This window comes from Hyperolius riggenbachi, chromosome 9 (assembly GCF_040937935.1).
Source record: "Hyperolius riggenbachi isolate aHypRig1 chromosome 9, aHypRig1.pri, whole genome shotgun sequence".
Classification (NCBI taxonomy): domain Eukaryota; kingdom Metazoa; phylum Chordata; class Amphibia; order Anura; family Hyperoliidae; genus Hyperolius; species Hyperolius riggenbachi.
The window spans coordinates 263,456,889-263,471,888 of NC_090654.1; the positions used below are offsets into that span (position 1 = coordinate 263,456,889).

General features: G+C 47.8%; 1 protein-coding gene across 5 annotated transcripts in view; it reads left to right on the forward strand.

Moving 5' to 3' along the window:
- Positions 1-15,000, forward strand: part of CEP128 (centrosomal protein 128) — a 253,904-nt gene that overhangs the window by 113,001 nt on the left and 125,903 nt on the right. For all 5 annotated transcript variants that reach the window (XM_068254444.1, XM_068254441.1, XM_068254445.1 and 2 more), the window contains one exon: positions 4,265-4,457. In XM_068254444.1, coding sequence (XP_068110545.1) covers positions 4,265-4,457 — 193 coding nt within the window. The remainder of the gene's footprint in view (positions 1-4,264; positions 4,458-15,000) is intronic.

The following is a 15,000-nucleotide window of genomic DNA, read 5'->3' on the forward strand; positions in this document are numbered from 1 at the left end:
GCTTCTTGCGACCCTGTCGACTATTTTGAATGAAACGCTTCATTGTTCGATGATCACGCTTCAGAAGCTTTGCAAGAGTGCTGCATCCCTTTGCAAGATATCTCACCATTTTTGACTTTTCTGAGCCTGTCAAGTTCTTCTTTTGACCCATTTTGCCAAAGGAAAGGAAGTTGCCTAATAATTATGCACACCTGATATAGGGTGTTGATGTCATTAGACCACACCCCTTCTCATTACAGAGATGCACATCACCTAATATGCTTAATTGGTAGTAGGCTTTCAAGCCTATACAGCTTGGAGTAAGACAACATGCATAAAGATGATGATGTGGTCAAAATACTCATTTGCCTAATAATTCTGCACTTCCTGTATGTATGTATGTATCTATCTCACTGGCCCCTCCCCCATGGTATTGACATACATATGAGCTAGCCCTCCCCACATAGTATGTAGATCAGACAACGGGCGTATCTGGGTGACATAGCGCCTATGGCAAACACTGAAATTGCGCCCCCCATCAGACCACCTTGTCTCATAATAACAGCTTCTTTTCTTGCAATGATACAAGTCTCCCCAGTATAGGTTGCTAGAGTTAACCCCCAAGTAAAAGTAGCCAGAGGTAGTTCACCTAGTATAAGTAGACCCATGTTTACGTTGCCCTCCCAGTATATGTAGTTAGAGATGTCTCCCCAGTGTAAGAAGCCATCTTTAGCATAAGTGGTAAGAGGTATCCCCCCAGTATAAGTAGTCCCTCAGTATAGGTAATGAGAGATTCCCCTCAGTATAAGTAACCCCCCAGTATAGATTTGGCAGGTGTCCCCCAGTATAAGTAGACCCCCCCAGTATAGGTAGTGATACGGTAACAGATTTAGGATTGGCACACCTTGCCGTGAATAGTTGGGTGCTCAACCTTGATGTAGAAGCAACATCAGTTCAGTACAAGCAATTCAAGGTCGGTCGGCACACCAATTCAAGTTCCCAAGCACATTTATTGAATGCACAGCATGACAATTGTTTCGGGGCCTCAGAGGGTCCCCTTCATCAGATAAGTGCAGACGTGTCTGCACTTATCTGATGAAGGGGACCCTCTGCGGCCCCGAAACAATTGTCATGCTGTGCATTCAATAAATGTGCTTGGGAACTTGAATTGGTGTGCCGACCGACCTTGAATTGTCAGTATAGGTAGTGAGAGATGTCCTCCAGTGTAAGAGCAGGTACAAATGCCTGAGAGGCATCCTTAAGTATGGAGGAGAAGGCAGCCATGGCGCCCATGGTGCTGTGGCGCCCATGGCACAAGCCATACCTGCACCCCTCTAGATACGCCTCTGTCAGACAAGCACACGTACAGGCCTGCGGGCTGAATGTGGCCTCGCCATTTTATGTGGCTCTTGGGAGCTTCAAATAAGCATTATTGTATGCAGTATAAGAACAACAACGCAGTCGCACCCTCTATGCTTCCATACCTCCTTTTCCCAATCACATGACCTATCTCAGGAGCCAGGAAGATCAGAGGAGTCCGAACCAGTGCTGGGGCAGGTAAATATTAAACTGCTCCACTGTGCCACTCTGCAGAAGGGAAGGAGCCGGCCTCCCATGGATCACTGTAGTTATGCCACTTAGTTTGTAAACTGATAAATGTTAAATCCTGATTGGCCTGCGACTTAGATTATGTTTATAGATTTTATCCCTTTATATGATTGAGTTTGACACCTGGTATAGAGATACAAGCGAGCTTACCCCACCAAGTTTAAGATATATATATAGGAGTTGCCCCCTTCCTCCCCTCCCTCCCTCACTTATGGTATAGAGGTAAGTGGGTGCTGCCCTCTCCCCTTCCCGTCATTGATTAGAGGTATATAGGGGTCCCTGACCCCCCATTGTGGGTGTGTAGTTGATCTGATATATTCCTCCTCATGTAATAAAGTCTCGCTGGGTGTTGCGGTGTGCTGGGGAGATGTCCTTCCTTGATATACGTCCTGCAGCCAGCAGCTGTGTACACGGTGACCACACAGAGTGCAGCAGCTGGGGCCGATCATGTCCTGTCACCCCTCCACCCTCTTTAGCCCTGACCAATTACAGGGGTCCTCACATTGTCTCGTGTGCAGTAAGGCCACTGACGGGACTGTGAGTGCTTGGCGTGCCCCCCCTTCTGCATACAGAGATAACCAGACTATACAGCGAGCAATTGCCTCATTCATTCCACCCAACAATTCATCTGTCCTGCCTGACGTCTGAAAATCTTTACAAATTCAATTTCATGTCATCGGTTTTCTGCATTCAACTTATCTTTTAGTCAATCAAATTCACAGAGAAATGTCAGTAGTTCTCTATCAAACCTAGTGTACATTTTTTTGTTATTTTGTCATGAAATTGTATTATATGGGAACAATTGTGTTGTGTATTTATATAGCACTGACCTATTCTGCAGCACTTTACAGAGTATGTACTACATGTCACTGACCATCCTCAGAGGAGCTCACAATCTATTCCTACCATAGTCTAATACCCTACTATATTATTGTCATTATGTATTTATATAGCACCAACATCTTCTGCAGCACTTTACAGAGTACATAGTCATGTCACTGACTGTCCTCAGAGAAGCTCACAGTGGATCGGCAAAGGGCTGGCAAACAGTGGAACAGTGGTGGTGGATTCACTCGCAGCTCTGAGATTGCAAACCGCTGCATTCAGCATTTTTGGAGTGATCTGATCAGTTTCTGCCAAATCATGATTGCTCCGGTAATCGCAGTGAAATTGAGTCACTTCTGCGATTCGGGAAATTGTGGGTGCTCCCGCAAAGCTCTTGTAGTGGGTGTCAGAAACCTGTCCCCACGTCACGCCTGCTGAGACAGGTCCTGATGGTTTTTGACCAAATCGAGAGTAGGAGCAGTCCTTTTTAAGATAAAGCAATGCTGTTGCTGTCAGCCACACCTTACAAGACTTAGCCACCACTAGCAGTCGTCTGCAAATGAATCTACTTTGATACCATACACACGCACAGATTCCTGCACAATTGAATGCACAAATGTCGAGCTGCATACACTCGGTGGCTTTTATGTGTCTTGGGTCAGCCATGGGCTTTAGGCCAAAACTACTGGAATCTCACACGCAATGCAATCTCCCGCACACAATGCAATCTCCCACCGGTAACAATAAAATAACCAAGCATACAATACGGCACTTATCTGTAACCGAATACTCTGACTAAAGGCTCGTACACACGCCGTACTAAAGGCAACGACTGGTCCGGCGGATCGTTCAGAAACAGCCTTATCAGTCCACCGACAGACTGTACACACGCTGTACTGTCGGCTGAAAACCCGCTCAGCGGGAGGTGACGACGGACCCGTCGTTGCCTTTAGTACGACGTGTGTACGAGCCTTAACTGCAGTCTCTCTAGGAGATGTAAATTCTCTGCTTAGTACGCAGAAGACTAACTTAAAAAGCGTTAATATTCTAAAAGGTGGAACAAATTTAGAAAGAATACATACAAAAATATTTACAAAAACAAAAGTATAAATGACAAAGACACACAACATGAGATTTGCTTATCAAAATAAAAGGGTATAAAACAGAAATCAAACTTTACCCCTCATAAAGTCTAATTCCTGGTGTAGGAGAACACACTTCTTATGATAGAATCAAGTTATCTCTTGCATATAGCAATTTGTAGAGAAATACACTTACTGGATCTCAAAACGGATCATTTATAGGCTGAAGTGTACCTCCAGGTTATGCACGCAATTTCCGAGGAAACTATTTTAATTTCATTTTCCTTTCAAATGTCTGACATCTTACTTGGGTAAGAATAAGTCCCACTTTCACATGTATGCCAACAGAGTTTCCGGCATCAGTAGCAGTTTCCATGCACAACACCTGTCTAGCCTTCTCATTTAGGTGGAGTTATTCTGCAGAAGAGGAGGAGCTTGCCCCCAATGGTCACTATAGTTATGACACTTAGACTGTTCAATAATTAAGCCTTTAACAATTTTGCCTGCGACTTAGACTAGGTTTGGCCCCCGATGTGATTGAGTTTGACCCCACTGATAAAATGCAATAAGAAATAGGATGACAACCGTGGATTTACCATAAAGGACTATAGATTAAATTAATAAGTGGAGTATACAATAACACAGGCCAAGTATCAACAGGCCATAAGTGGCATAAAAGAAGGGGGGGGGAGGGTGTTTCCAAAGCAGATTAACGTTGTTTTATCATTTGTGTTACTGGTAACACTCTATTGCGGATTGTTTCCCCTCAGAGCAAGCTGCAGTGGCTGTGTGAGGAGGTGAAGGAGCGGGAGGAGAGAGAGCGTAAGCTCCGTGCCCAGCATCAGCAGTATCGGGAGCAGCTGAAGGACAGGAAGTTGAGGAACGACTCCGAAAAAGAGGCACTAAGCCAACAGGTTGCCAAACTGGAGCAACAGCTGGAGGAGACGCACCGTGACAAGAAAGGTGGGTGCAGATAGGTCTCTACCACTCAGTGGGCTACAGATATAAACCTGTACCTAGTGTTATATGTATCTCCTTTGTGGCATTTACTGCTTTATTTACACTTTATTTAAAGCCTGTTTTTCCCGGGAGGAAGCTAAAATCCTTCAGCAGATAATGTTACTATACATTATGTAAACAATAGAAGTGCTATCTTGTAATCCATGGTGAGAGAGTTCAGCCTAACTAAGTCGGCTGAGGATCGGCTGGTGACCGCCTCGGCCGATAATCAGGCGTGTGCACAGAGGCTCGCGCCTCCAACCCTCTCTACCTGCCACCTGACGTCACAAGCATGCTGCTTTGTCCTCTCTCCGCCTCCCTGCATAGCAACACAGCGCCATCAGCTACACATGCTGATGTCACCCAAGGTCATCGGGGCCCAATCCCTGATGGGTGTCTTTAGTAACAGGTGTACACGCCTTTACAGTTAAAGCAGATCCGAGATGAAAAACTAACTATAACAAGTAACTTGTCTATATATCTTATCTAAAGTTTAGATAGTTTACACAGCATGTTTAGCTGCAAACAGCTTCAAAATTGTATTATTTATTCCTGTGATACAATGAGGCTAGATACGTTCTGCTTGTCACATTGTAACAGGCTGAGGGCTGGAGATGCTATTAGCTTGCCTGTGTGTAAATTCAGTCCCTTCTCCTCCTCCCTTCTCCCCTCTGCCTCTGAAATCTCTGGCTAGTAACCTCCTCCTCCTCTTGCACAGACTGAGCTCCCATAAGCCCTTGCTACAGTGCCAAAGCACTGTGAAAAAGCTGTGGGTGAGGCTTGTTTAGTTTATAGGGAATTAGAGTATTAAAACAAAACAAAAAAAAGTATTTGGCTTGAGGAATGCCCTATAAACAATAGGAAAGGAACACAATTATGCAATGAGTAAAAGTTTATCTCGGGCCAAGAGAAGTGATAGGCCCTTGCAATTACCCTTAACCATGCGAAGATTTTTGAATTAAATCTGGCCAGAACCATTGTGACCTACCCCCTACACTATGACCTTTATGTTTAATTGTTCAGTTTTATTTTATCTTACTGCTAATACTGCTTAATTATTAGAATGTCTTCTGCATTTTTAAAACAGCTTAACCAGCAGGACCATGATATTTCTACTATCATTTTCTTTCTACATCTTCATGATTATATAGTCTGGACTTTGTCTATAGACCTCCCATAATCCTTCTATACCCATTTAAGAGTGACTAAATTCAGCATAAGAGGAAATATGCCTCAAACTGAGACCTACAAACTGTTGAAGAAACTTTACTCTACTATACCTATCATAGCATCCCTACAGAACTAAGTCCAGACAATATAATTTTGATACTACGAAACTACCTGTCTATGATATAAGTCCAATTATATATTGCTTGTTCCTACATCTATATTTATATGTATAAAAACCTGTTTGAATTATACTAAAATAAAAAAAATTAGTGAAACAAAAAAAAAAAAGTTTATCTCGGATCCACTTTAAGGACATATGTGGTTTTTGCTTATCTTATCTGTATGATTTTTATCTGTATGCAATTGTGGGTGCTCCTGAAAGCCTTCAGTCTCTGGCAAGGAGATGCCAGAAAACATATAAGCCCAGCCTCCAGAGGCCGATAAGCTATCCTGCTTTGTTTTTATACACTATTGGTTTTATATGTCATTTAGAGGTGCATGAGGTTTCTTCACACTTCTCATTATTGCACCAGGACCACTTGCACTTGTTTAGTAACCATGGTATCTTTGTATATATCATTGTAGCAACACTTGGGACTATTTTCAATGTGATGTCTAAAGTTCTGCTTTGGCACATAATGTGACCAGATTACTAGCAGTGCCAAATATCTGATCTATCCCTCAAATCACTCTAATGCTGGATACACACGTTGAGATTTCCCGTTCGATTCCCGGGATCGAACGGATCGAATCGATTATTTCCAACATGCTCGATTCGGATTTCGATCGTTTCTGCCGTCGATTTGGCATACTTAACATGCAAATCGACGGCAGAAACGATCGAAATCCGAATCGAGCATGTTGGAAATAATCGATTCGATCCGTTCGATCCCGGGAATCGAACGGGAAATCTCAACGTGTGTATCCAGCATAACTCATGGAGAGCTGCTAGAATTATGGGTGTGTCCTACCAGAGGGCCCCACCCTCCTTGTATAGAAGATGGTTTGCCCTGCCTTTCACTTGTCCAGGTTGTTCAGCACTGTGCAAAGCTTAGCGCAAAACACCCAGGGGCAGAATCAGAGGAGTGGTATAGGATGAGGAATGGACTCACAGGAGAAGCATTTGGGGAGTGGGGGAGTGACTGAAAGTAGCAGCATCTGAGGCGCGAGATAAGAGGGAGGGACTGGCAGGAGTACGCATCTGAAGAGCGGTGAGGGGAGGGACTAACAGAAGCCGCATCAGAGGAGTGGAAAAAGGAGGGAGGGAATGAGAGAAGCAGCATTGAAGATCGGCATGGAGGTGAACTGCAGGCTTCAAGGGAACCTGTGGTGAGAGGAATAGCCCCTGAACAAGCATGCAGATCAGGTGTCTTTGACAAAGCTGACAAGATTAGCTGCATGCTTGTTTCAGGTCTGTGACTTAGATACTACTGATGCCAGAAAGATCAGCAGGACTGACGGGCAAATGGTATTGTTTAAAAGGAAATAAACAGGTCAGCCTCCATATCCCTCTCACCTCGGGTACCCTTTCAGGTTGTACTACAGAAGAGGCAGCTACTTCATTGGCTGAGCATAGAGGAGGGTGGTAAAATAAACTATAAATATTCCAGCAGGGGGAGAGTGAAGCCCATTATAATTGTTGGTGCTGATGAGCAGACCTGGGCACTTAGCAGCACAGAGAGCCCTCCACAGGAGTCCCCCCAAGAAACAATTGAATTATTTATCTCCTCAGGATTTGCAGTGACCCCTGGCCGTCCCCTGTTCTGTCCCACATCTAGCAGCATTCTGGGATGACCCTCTGACCCCTGGCTGTCCCCAGATCTGTCCCACATCTAGCAGCATTCTGGGGTGACGATCTGACCCCTGGCTGTCCCCAGAGCTGTCCCACCTCCTGCAGCATTCTGGGGTGACCCTCTGACCCTTGGATGTCCCCAGATCTGTCCCACATCTCACAGCATTCTGGGGTGACCCTCTGAACCCTGGCTGTCCCCAAATCTGTTCCACATCTCGCAGCATTCTGGTGTGACCCTCTGACCCCTGGCTATCCCCAGATCTGTCCCACCTCCTGCAGCATTCTGGGGTGACCCTCTGACCCCTGGCCGTCCCCTGTTCAGTCCCACATCTAGCAGCATTCTGGGGTGACCCTCACCCCTGGCCATCCCCTGTTCTGTCCCACATCTAGCAGCATTCTGGGGTGACCCTCTCACCCCTGGCCATCCCCTGTTCAGTCCCACATCTAGCAGCATTCTGGGGTGACCCTCACCCCTGGCCATCCCCTGTTCTGTCCCACATCTAGCAGCATTCTGGGGTGACCCTCTCACCCCTGGCCATCCCCTGTTCTGTCCCACATCTAGCAGCATTCTGGGATGACCCTCTTACCCCTGGCTGTCCCCAGATCTGTCCCACATCTAGCAGCATTCTGGGGTGACCCTCTAAACCCTGGCTGTCCCCAGATCTGTCCCACCTCTCGCAGCATTCTGAGGTGACCCGCTGACCCCTGGCTGTCCCCAGATCTGTCCCACCTCTTACAGCATTCTGGGGTGACTATCTGACCCCTGGCTTTCCCTTGTTCTGTCCCACCTCTCGCAGCATTCTGGGGTGACCCTCTGATCCCTGGCTGTCCCCAGATCTGTCCCACATCTCACAGCATTCTGAGGTGACCCTCTGACCCCTGGCTGTCCCCAGATCTGTCCCATCTCTTGCAGCATTCTGGTGTGACCCTCTGACCCCTGGCTGTCCCCGGATCTGTCCCACATCTCACAGCATTCTGGGGTGACTCTCTGACCCCTGGCTGTCCCCAGATCTGTCCCACATCTCACAGCATTCTGGGGTGACTATCTGACCCCTGGCTGTCCCCAGATCTGTCCCACCTCTCGCAGCTTTCATAGAGGTGTCTCCTCCAGATGTAGCGCTGGGAAGTTGGTGACCTCACTGATGGACTGTGCGGCTCAGCAGATGATGAATGGGAAACACGTGTGTCCAGCCTGCAGGACCTGAACCTCCGCATCTCACTCAGCGAGCACAACACTATTCATTGGCCAACATATTTAAAGCCTTGCTTTCAATAAAATCATAAATATTCTTTCATTTTGCACTTTGTGTTCAGCCCAGAGATCCCCCAGCCTTAATTAGAAACACACTCCATTATCTGGAAGAAATCTCTAAATTATTAAGCATTTCATTCCAAGCTGCTCTAAAAGGTCATTTCACCTAAATTCCAAAATTATTTAAATTGGATTAATAAGCAAATATGTAAAAATGTTCTCACACCAGCCAGAGCTGTTATATCGTACACCGGTCCCATCAATCTATGCGCCAGAGGAGCTTACACTCTAATGCCCTCACCACAGTCACAGAACTATGATTATTAAACATTTATATAGCTTTGACACATTCCACAGCACTGTACAGATATCCCTGATCCATTCCCATCAGTCTCTGCACCAGAGGAGCGAACACTCTAATCTCACCGCAGTCACACCCTATTATTAGTATACATTATATAGCTCTGACATATTCCACAGCACTGTACAGAGATCACTGATCCATTCCAATCAGTCTCTGCACCAGAGGAGCTAACACTCTAATCTCACCGCAGTCACACCCTATTATTAGTATACATTATATAGCTCTGACATATTCCACAGCACTGTACAGAGATCACTGATCCATTCCAATCAGTCTTTGCACCAGAGGAGCTAACACTCTGGCCCTTTTACACCGAGGCGGTGTGGTGGGGTATTTTTACCGCACCCCACCGCCGTGCAAGGAAAGTCTATGGAGACTTTCATACTGTGAAGTTACGGCGCAACACGTCGCAAATGAATATTTCAGGTCCAAAACCATGTTAATACTGCGGTGATCTGCATCAGCCCGGAAGTCATGTTGGTCTATAGCGATGCGTAGATTTTTTTTTTTTTTATAATCACAGATGCGGCGTGCATGCGCGGAAGCATACTTTAACCCAAACCAGGAAGTGAAGTGCAGCAAGTGCAATAGCGTGGTGTTCCCCGAAGGACTGTTTTTGGTGGTGCGTCGGGTGCTGACGCTGGTTTCTGGTGTGAAACCAGCCTCTAATGTCATCACCACAAGCACACACTATTATTATTATACATTTTATATAGCTCTGACATATTCCGCAGCGCAGTACACATATTCCGCAGTGCCTCCCAGGGTGATGTAGGCACCAGCAGAGAGTGCAGTGTGAATAGCAGCGAGTGGAATAGGCTGTAATAATTCACACTCTGCAGCGGACATCTCCTTTCTGTGTTCGGGGATTGCTGTCCCCCGGGAATCGGGTAATAGAATGGGCCGGGTGGTTTAGGCTTTGTCAAGTTCTCCGCAGTTCTGTCCTGAAGTCATTTCATTGTAATTTGTTACTCTGTTCCCGTCACCAATCTCGGCATTCTGCATTAGTAGTAAAAGCTGTCAGTTTCTTTAATTATGAAGCATTATCCCGCCGATGCAGCAAATGTGGCCTCATAACACTCAATTTAGCTTCTACCCCGGGGAGTCCAAGTAATGAAAAAGCGTATTAGCCAAATAAAGAAAACATAAAACGATAAGCGGCCTAATGAGTGAGGGAAGAAGCCTCGGCCGGCATGCGGGTTCACAGAGTAACCCTTTCACCGCTGACCGGTCGCCGCGTCATCCTCTGTCATCCCCACTCCGCTGCCGCCTGGCCCTCCCCAAAGCGCGGAAGCTGCCGCCTGGCCCTCCCCAAAGCAGGGAAGCTGCCGCCTGGCCCTCCCCAAAGCAGGGAAGCTGCCGCCTGGCCCTCCCCAAAGCAGGGAAGCTGCCGCCTGGCCCTCCCCAAAGCAGGGAAGCTGCCGCCTGGCCCTCCCCGAAGCAGGGAAGCTGCCGTCTGGCCCTCCCCAATCGCGGAAGCTGCCGCCTGGCCCTCCCCGGAGCGCGGTGGCTGCCGCCTGGCCCTCCCCGGAGCGCGGTGGCTGCCGCCTGGCCCTCCCCGGAGCGCGGTGGCTGCCGCCTGGCCCTCCCCGGAGCGCGGTGGCTGCCGCCTGGCCCTCCCCGGAGCGCGGTGGCTGCCGCCTGGCCCTCCCCGGAGCGCGGTGGCTGCCGCCTGGCCCTCCCCGGAGCGCGGTGGCTGCCGCCTGGCCCTCCCCGGAGCGCGGTGGCTGCCGCCTGGCCCTCCCCGGAGCGCGGTGGCTGCCGCCTGGCCCTCCCCGGAGCGCGGTGGCTGCCGCCTGGCCCTCCCCGGAGCGCGGTGGCTGCCGCCTGGCCCTCCCCGGAGCGCGGTGGCTGCCGCCTGGCCCTCCCCGGAGCGCGGTGGCTGCCGCCTGGCCCTCCCCGGAGCGCGGTGGCTGCCGCCTGGCCTCCCCGGAGCGCGGAGGCTGCCGCCTGGCCTCCCCGGAGCGCGGAGGCTGCCGCCTGGCCTCCCCGGAGCGCGGAGGCTGCCGCCTGGCCTCCCCGGAGCGCGGAGGCTGCCGCCTGGCCTCCCCGGAGCGCGGAGGCTGCCGCCTGGCCTCCCCGGAGCGCGGAGGCTGCCGCCTGGCCTCCCTGGAGCTGAAGATTTCTGGGTGATGACTGCATTTGGAGAGCGTTTTATCTCTGGCAGGTAAAACGGGTAGTCTCTTGTGACATGGCGGGGGCCTGCGGCAATCTCTAGTGACATGGCGGGGGGCCTGTGATAGCCTCTTGGGACATGCGGGGGGCCTGTGACAGCCTCTTGGGACATGCGGGGGGCCTGTGACAGCCTCTTGGGACATGCGGGGGGCCTGTGACAGCCTCTTGGGACATGCGGGGGGGGGCTGTGACAGCCTCTTGGGACATGCGGGGGGCCTGCGGCAGTCTCTTGGGACATGGCGGGGGCCTGCGGCAGTCTCTTGGGACATGGCGGGGGCCTGCGACAGTCTCTTGTGACATTGCAGGTGCCCGTGATAGTCTTGTGGCATGGCCTCTGACCAGCTCTTGTTCTTTTGGTGGTGACGTATGATATAACTAGTGTATGTTGCAGCCTGGTATCTGTAGTACATCTCCAGAGAAGGTCTGTATAGCACCAACAGGTTGTTCTGAACAGGTGGTTCTCTAGTTCTTCCTGGGGACCCCCCACTGGTACTTTCCCACATGACATTACCAGGTCTGTGCTGTGTGCCCAGCGGGGCAGCAGCTACCCTCTGTGCCAGGCTGGGGGTCTGAGGTCAGTGCTGACGATGGTGTTAATGTGACAAAGCGTCGAGTGACAGCTGTGTTGGTCAGAGTGTATCGGCTGAGGACCCTCTGATGTCAGAGCGGCGACTGTCCCACCTTCACATTGTTGCTGCTTTTGTCTGGGAGCAGAGTGGCATGCTCGATATTCTCCTCTCATACAGCATACTTTCTCATGCAAATGGGAGTTTTAGGGTCTTTTCATTTGTCTAATTTATGCTTGTTTAAAGGACAAGTGAACTTAAAAAACACAACCAGTATGGTTCAGCATAAGGAGGTGGCAGGGGACAACACACACCACACACACACACACACACACCACACACCACACACACACCACACACACATAACACACACATAACACACACACACACACATAACACACACACACACACATAACACACACACACATAACACACACACACACACACACACACACACACATAACACACACACACATAACACACACACACACACACACACACACACACACACACACACACACACACACACACACACACACACACACACACACACACACACACACACACACACACACACACACACACACACACACACACACACACACACACACACACATAACACACACACACACACATAACACACACACACATAACACACACACACATAACACACACACACATAACACACACACACATAACACACACACCACACATAACACACACACACACACACACCACACATAACACACACACACACACCACACATAACACACATAACACACACCAACACCAGCCACATTGCTAGCACTCCATGCTTTTATACTACGCTTTCAGAAATTGATGGGGGTGAGATGGAGGTGACATGAGATCTTTGCCACGCCCCACCCTCGTCACATGACTTAACCTATTCTGTAAGTTATCTGTCTGCTCAAGGGGAATAGCTAATACATCTGATTGGCTCTGGCCAACAGACACCTTATGTTTCTCCCTCCAGGATAAGCTGGTGTTGGTGTAATTTGTCTCTCTGTACACCATGAACCTCCCAGCATGTATGTGGAACAAATTCAGCAATCACAATTGGATGGCAGACACTGCTCGTTACACAGAGAAGCGTGTCCTCCTGTGTGAATCTGCTGTGCAGGCTAATTCCACCACCTTCTGTCACACAGGACTGTACAAAGCTAGCATGATTTTAGGACCACAAGGGATAAGGTTGACCTCTACTGAGATTTTGCTAAACTGGTTGTAAAATATGCTGATTGACTGGCTTTCATGCTGATCTCCTGGCTTCAGGGATTGTCAATGGCATGCCTGGAATTTTGTCCTCCGGGCAAATGGTATGCAACTTGGAATTGGGCCAGTGAGATTTAATGGATAACTGTAATGAGAGCGGTGTATGGAGGCTTCCATGTTTATTTCCTTTTAAACAATACCAGTTGCCTGGCTATCCTGCTGATCCTCTGCCTCTAATACTTTTAGCCATAGACCCTGAACAAGCATGCAGCAGATCAGTTGTTTCTGACAATGGGCACGAGTCACAATTCTTTCATCTGTTTTCCTATGTTCTCAACTTATCTATGTTACATTTTTATGCTTTCAAAGAGCAAAAAATATAATATACTAGCTGATGGCCCGGCGTTGTCCGGGTATGTTTTTGGCTGCTGTTTGCTCCGCCCACTTTTCTAACCCTAACACATAATTACTCAATGACCTAGTTTGTGAGCTTTGCAGTTTTTGGTATCAATAATTTGCATTGAAATGAAACAAATCTGATTGGCTGTGGCTCCACCCCTTTTTCTGAATTTGAACCCCAGTCACCCAATGACCAACTGTACCAGGTTTGAAGCTTGTGCCAATAACAGTGCAAGAACGTCAGCAATTAAATATTCCCCTTGAAAAGCAATAAATGAATTTGGATTGACTTTTGTAGGCTCCTCCCTCTTTTCTGAATATTTATCCCAGTCACCCAGTGACCAACTGTGCAAAGTTTGAGAACCCTGCCATTAACAGTGTAAGAATGGCTGCAGTTTATATTTTCCCAGTGAAATTTGTATTTGTCTCCGCCCACTGATGACCCGGCGTTGCCCGGGTGTGTATTTGGATGGTGTTGGCTATGCCCACTTTTTCTAACCCTAACACACAAATAACTTAATTACTCAATGCCCAATTTTGGGAGCTTTGCTGTCTTTGGCATCAATAATTTGCATTGAAATGAATCTAATCTGATACACTGTGGCTCCACCCCTTTTCTGAATTTGAACCCCAGTCGCCCAATGACTAACTGTACCCGGTTTGGGGCTTGTGCCATTAACAGTGCAAGAATGGCAGCAATTAAATATTCCCCTTGAAAATCAATAAGTGAATTTTGATTGGTTTTTGTAGGCTCCACCCACTTATATGAATCTTAGTCCCAGTCACCCAACTGTGCAAAGTTTGGGAACCCTGCTATTAACAGTGTAAAAATGGCTGCATTTTACATTTTTCCCAGTGAAATTTGTATTTGTCTCCGCCCAGTGATGACCTGGCATTGCCCGGGTAGGTATTTGGCTGGTATTGGCTGCGCCCAATTTTTCTAACCCTAACACACAATAACTCAGTGACCAAGTTTGTGAGCTTTGTGGTCTTTGGCATCAATAATTTGCATTGCAATGAAACAAATCTGATTGGCTGTTTGTGGCTCCACCCCCTTTTCTGAATTTGAACTCTAGTCAGCCAGTGACTAACTGTACCCGGTTTGGGACTTGTGCCATTAGCAGTGCAAGAATGGCAGCAATGACCTTTTCCCCTAAAAAAACCAATGTGAATTTGGCTCCACCTACTTTGTAGGCTCCACCTACTTTTCTGAATATTAATCTCAGTCACCCAGTGGCCAACTGTGCAAAGTTTAAGAACCCTGCCATTAGCAGTGTAAGAATGGCTGCTGTTTAAGTTTTTCAGTGAAACTTGTGTTTGTCTCCGCCCACTTTTTGGTTGTGGGAATAAAATGTATTCTGTATGTTATTCCAGGTAATGTACGATTTGTGTGCAAAATTTCATTCAAATCTGTTCAGCCATTTTTGCATGATCGAGTAACAAACATCTAAACATCCGAACTTTCCCATTTACAATTTAGTGGGATATATATATATACATACATACATATATATATATATATATATATATATATATATATATATATATATAATAGT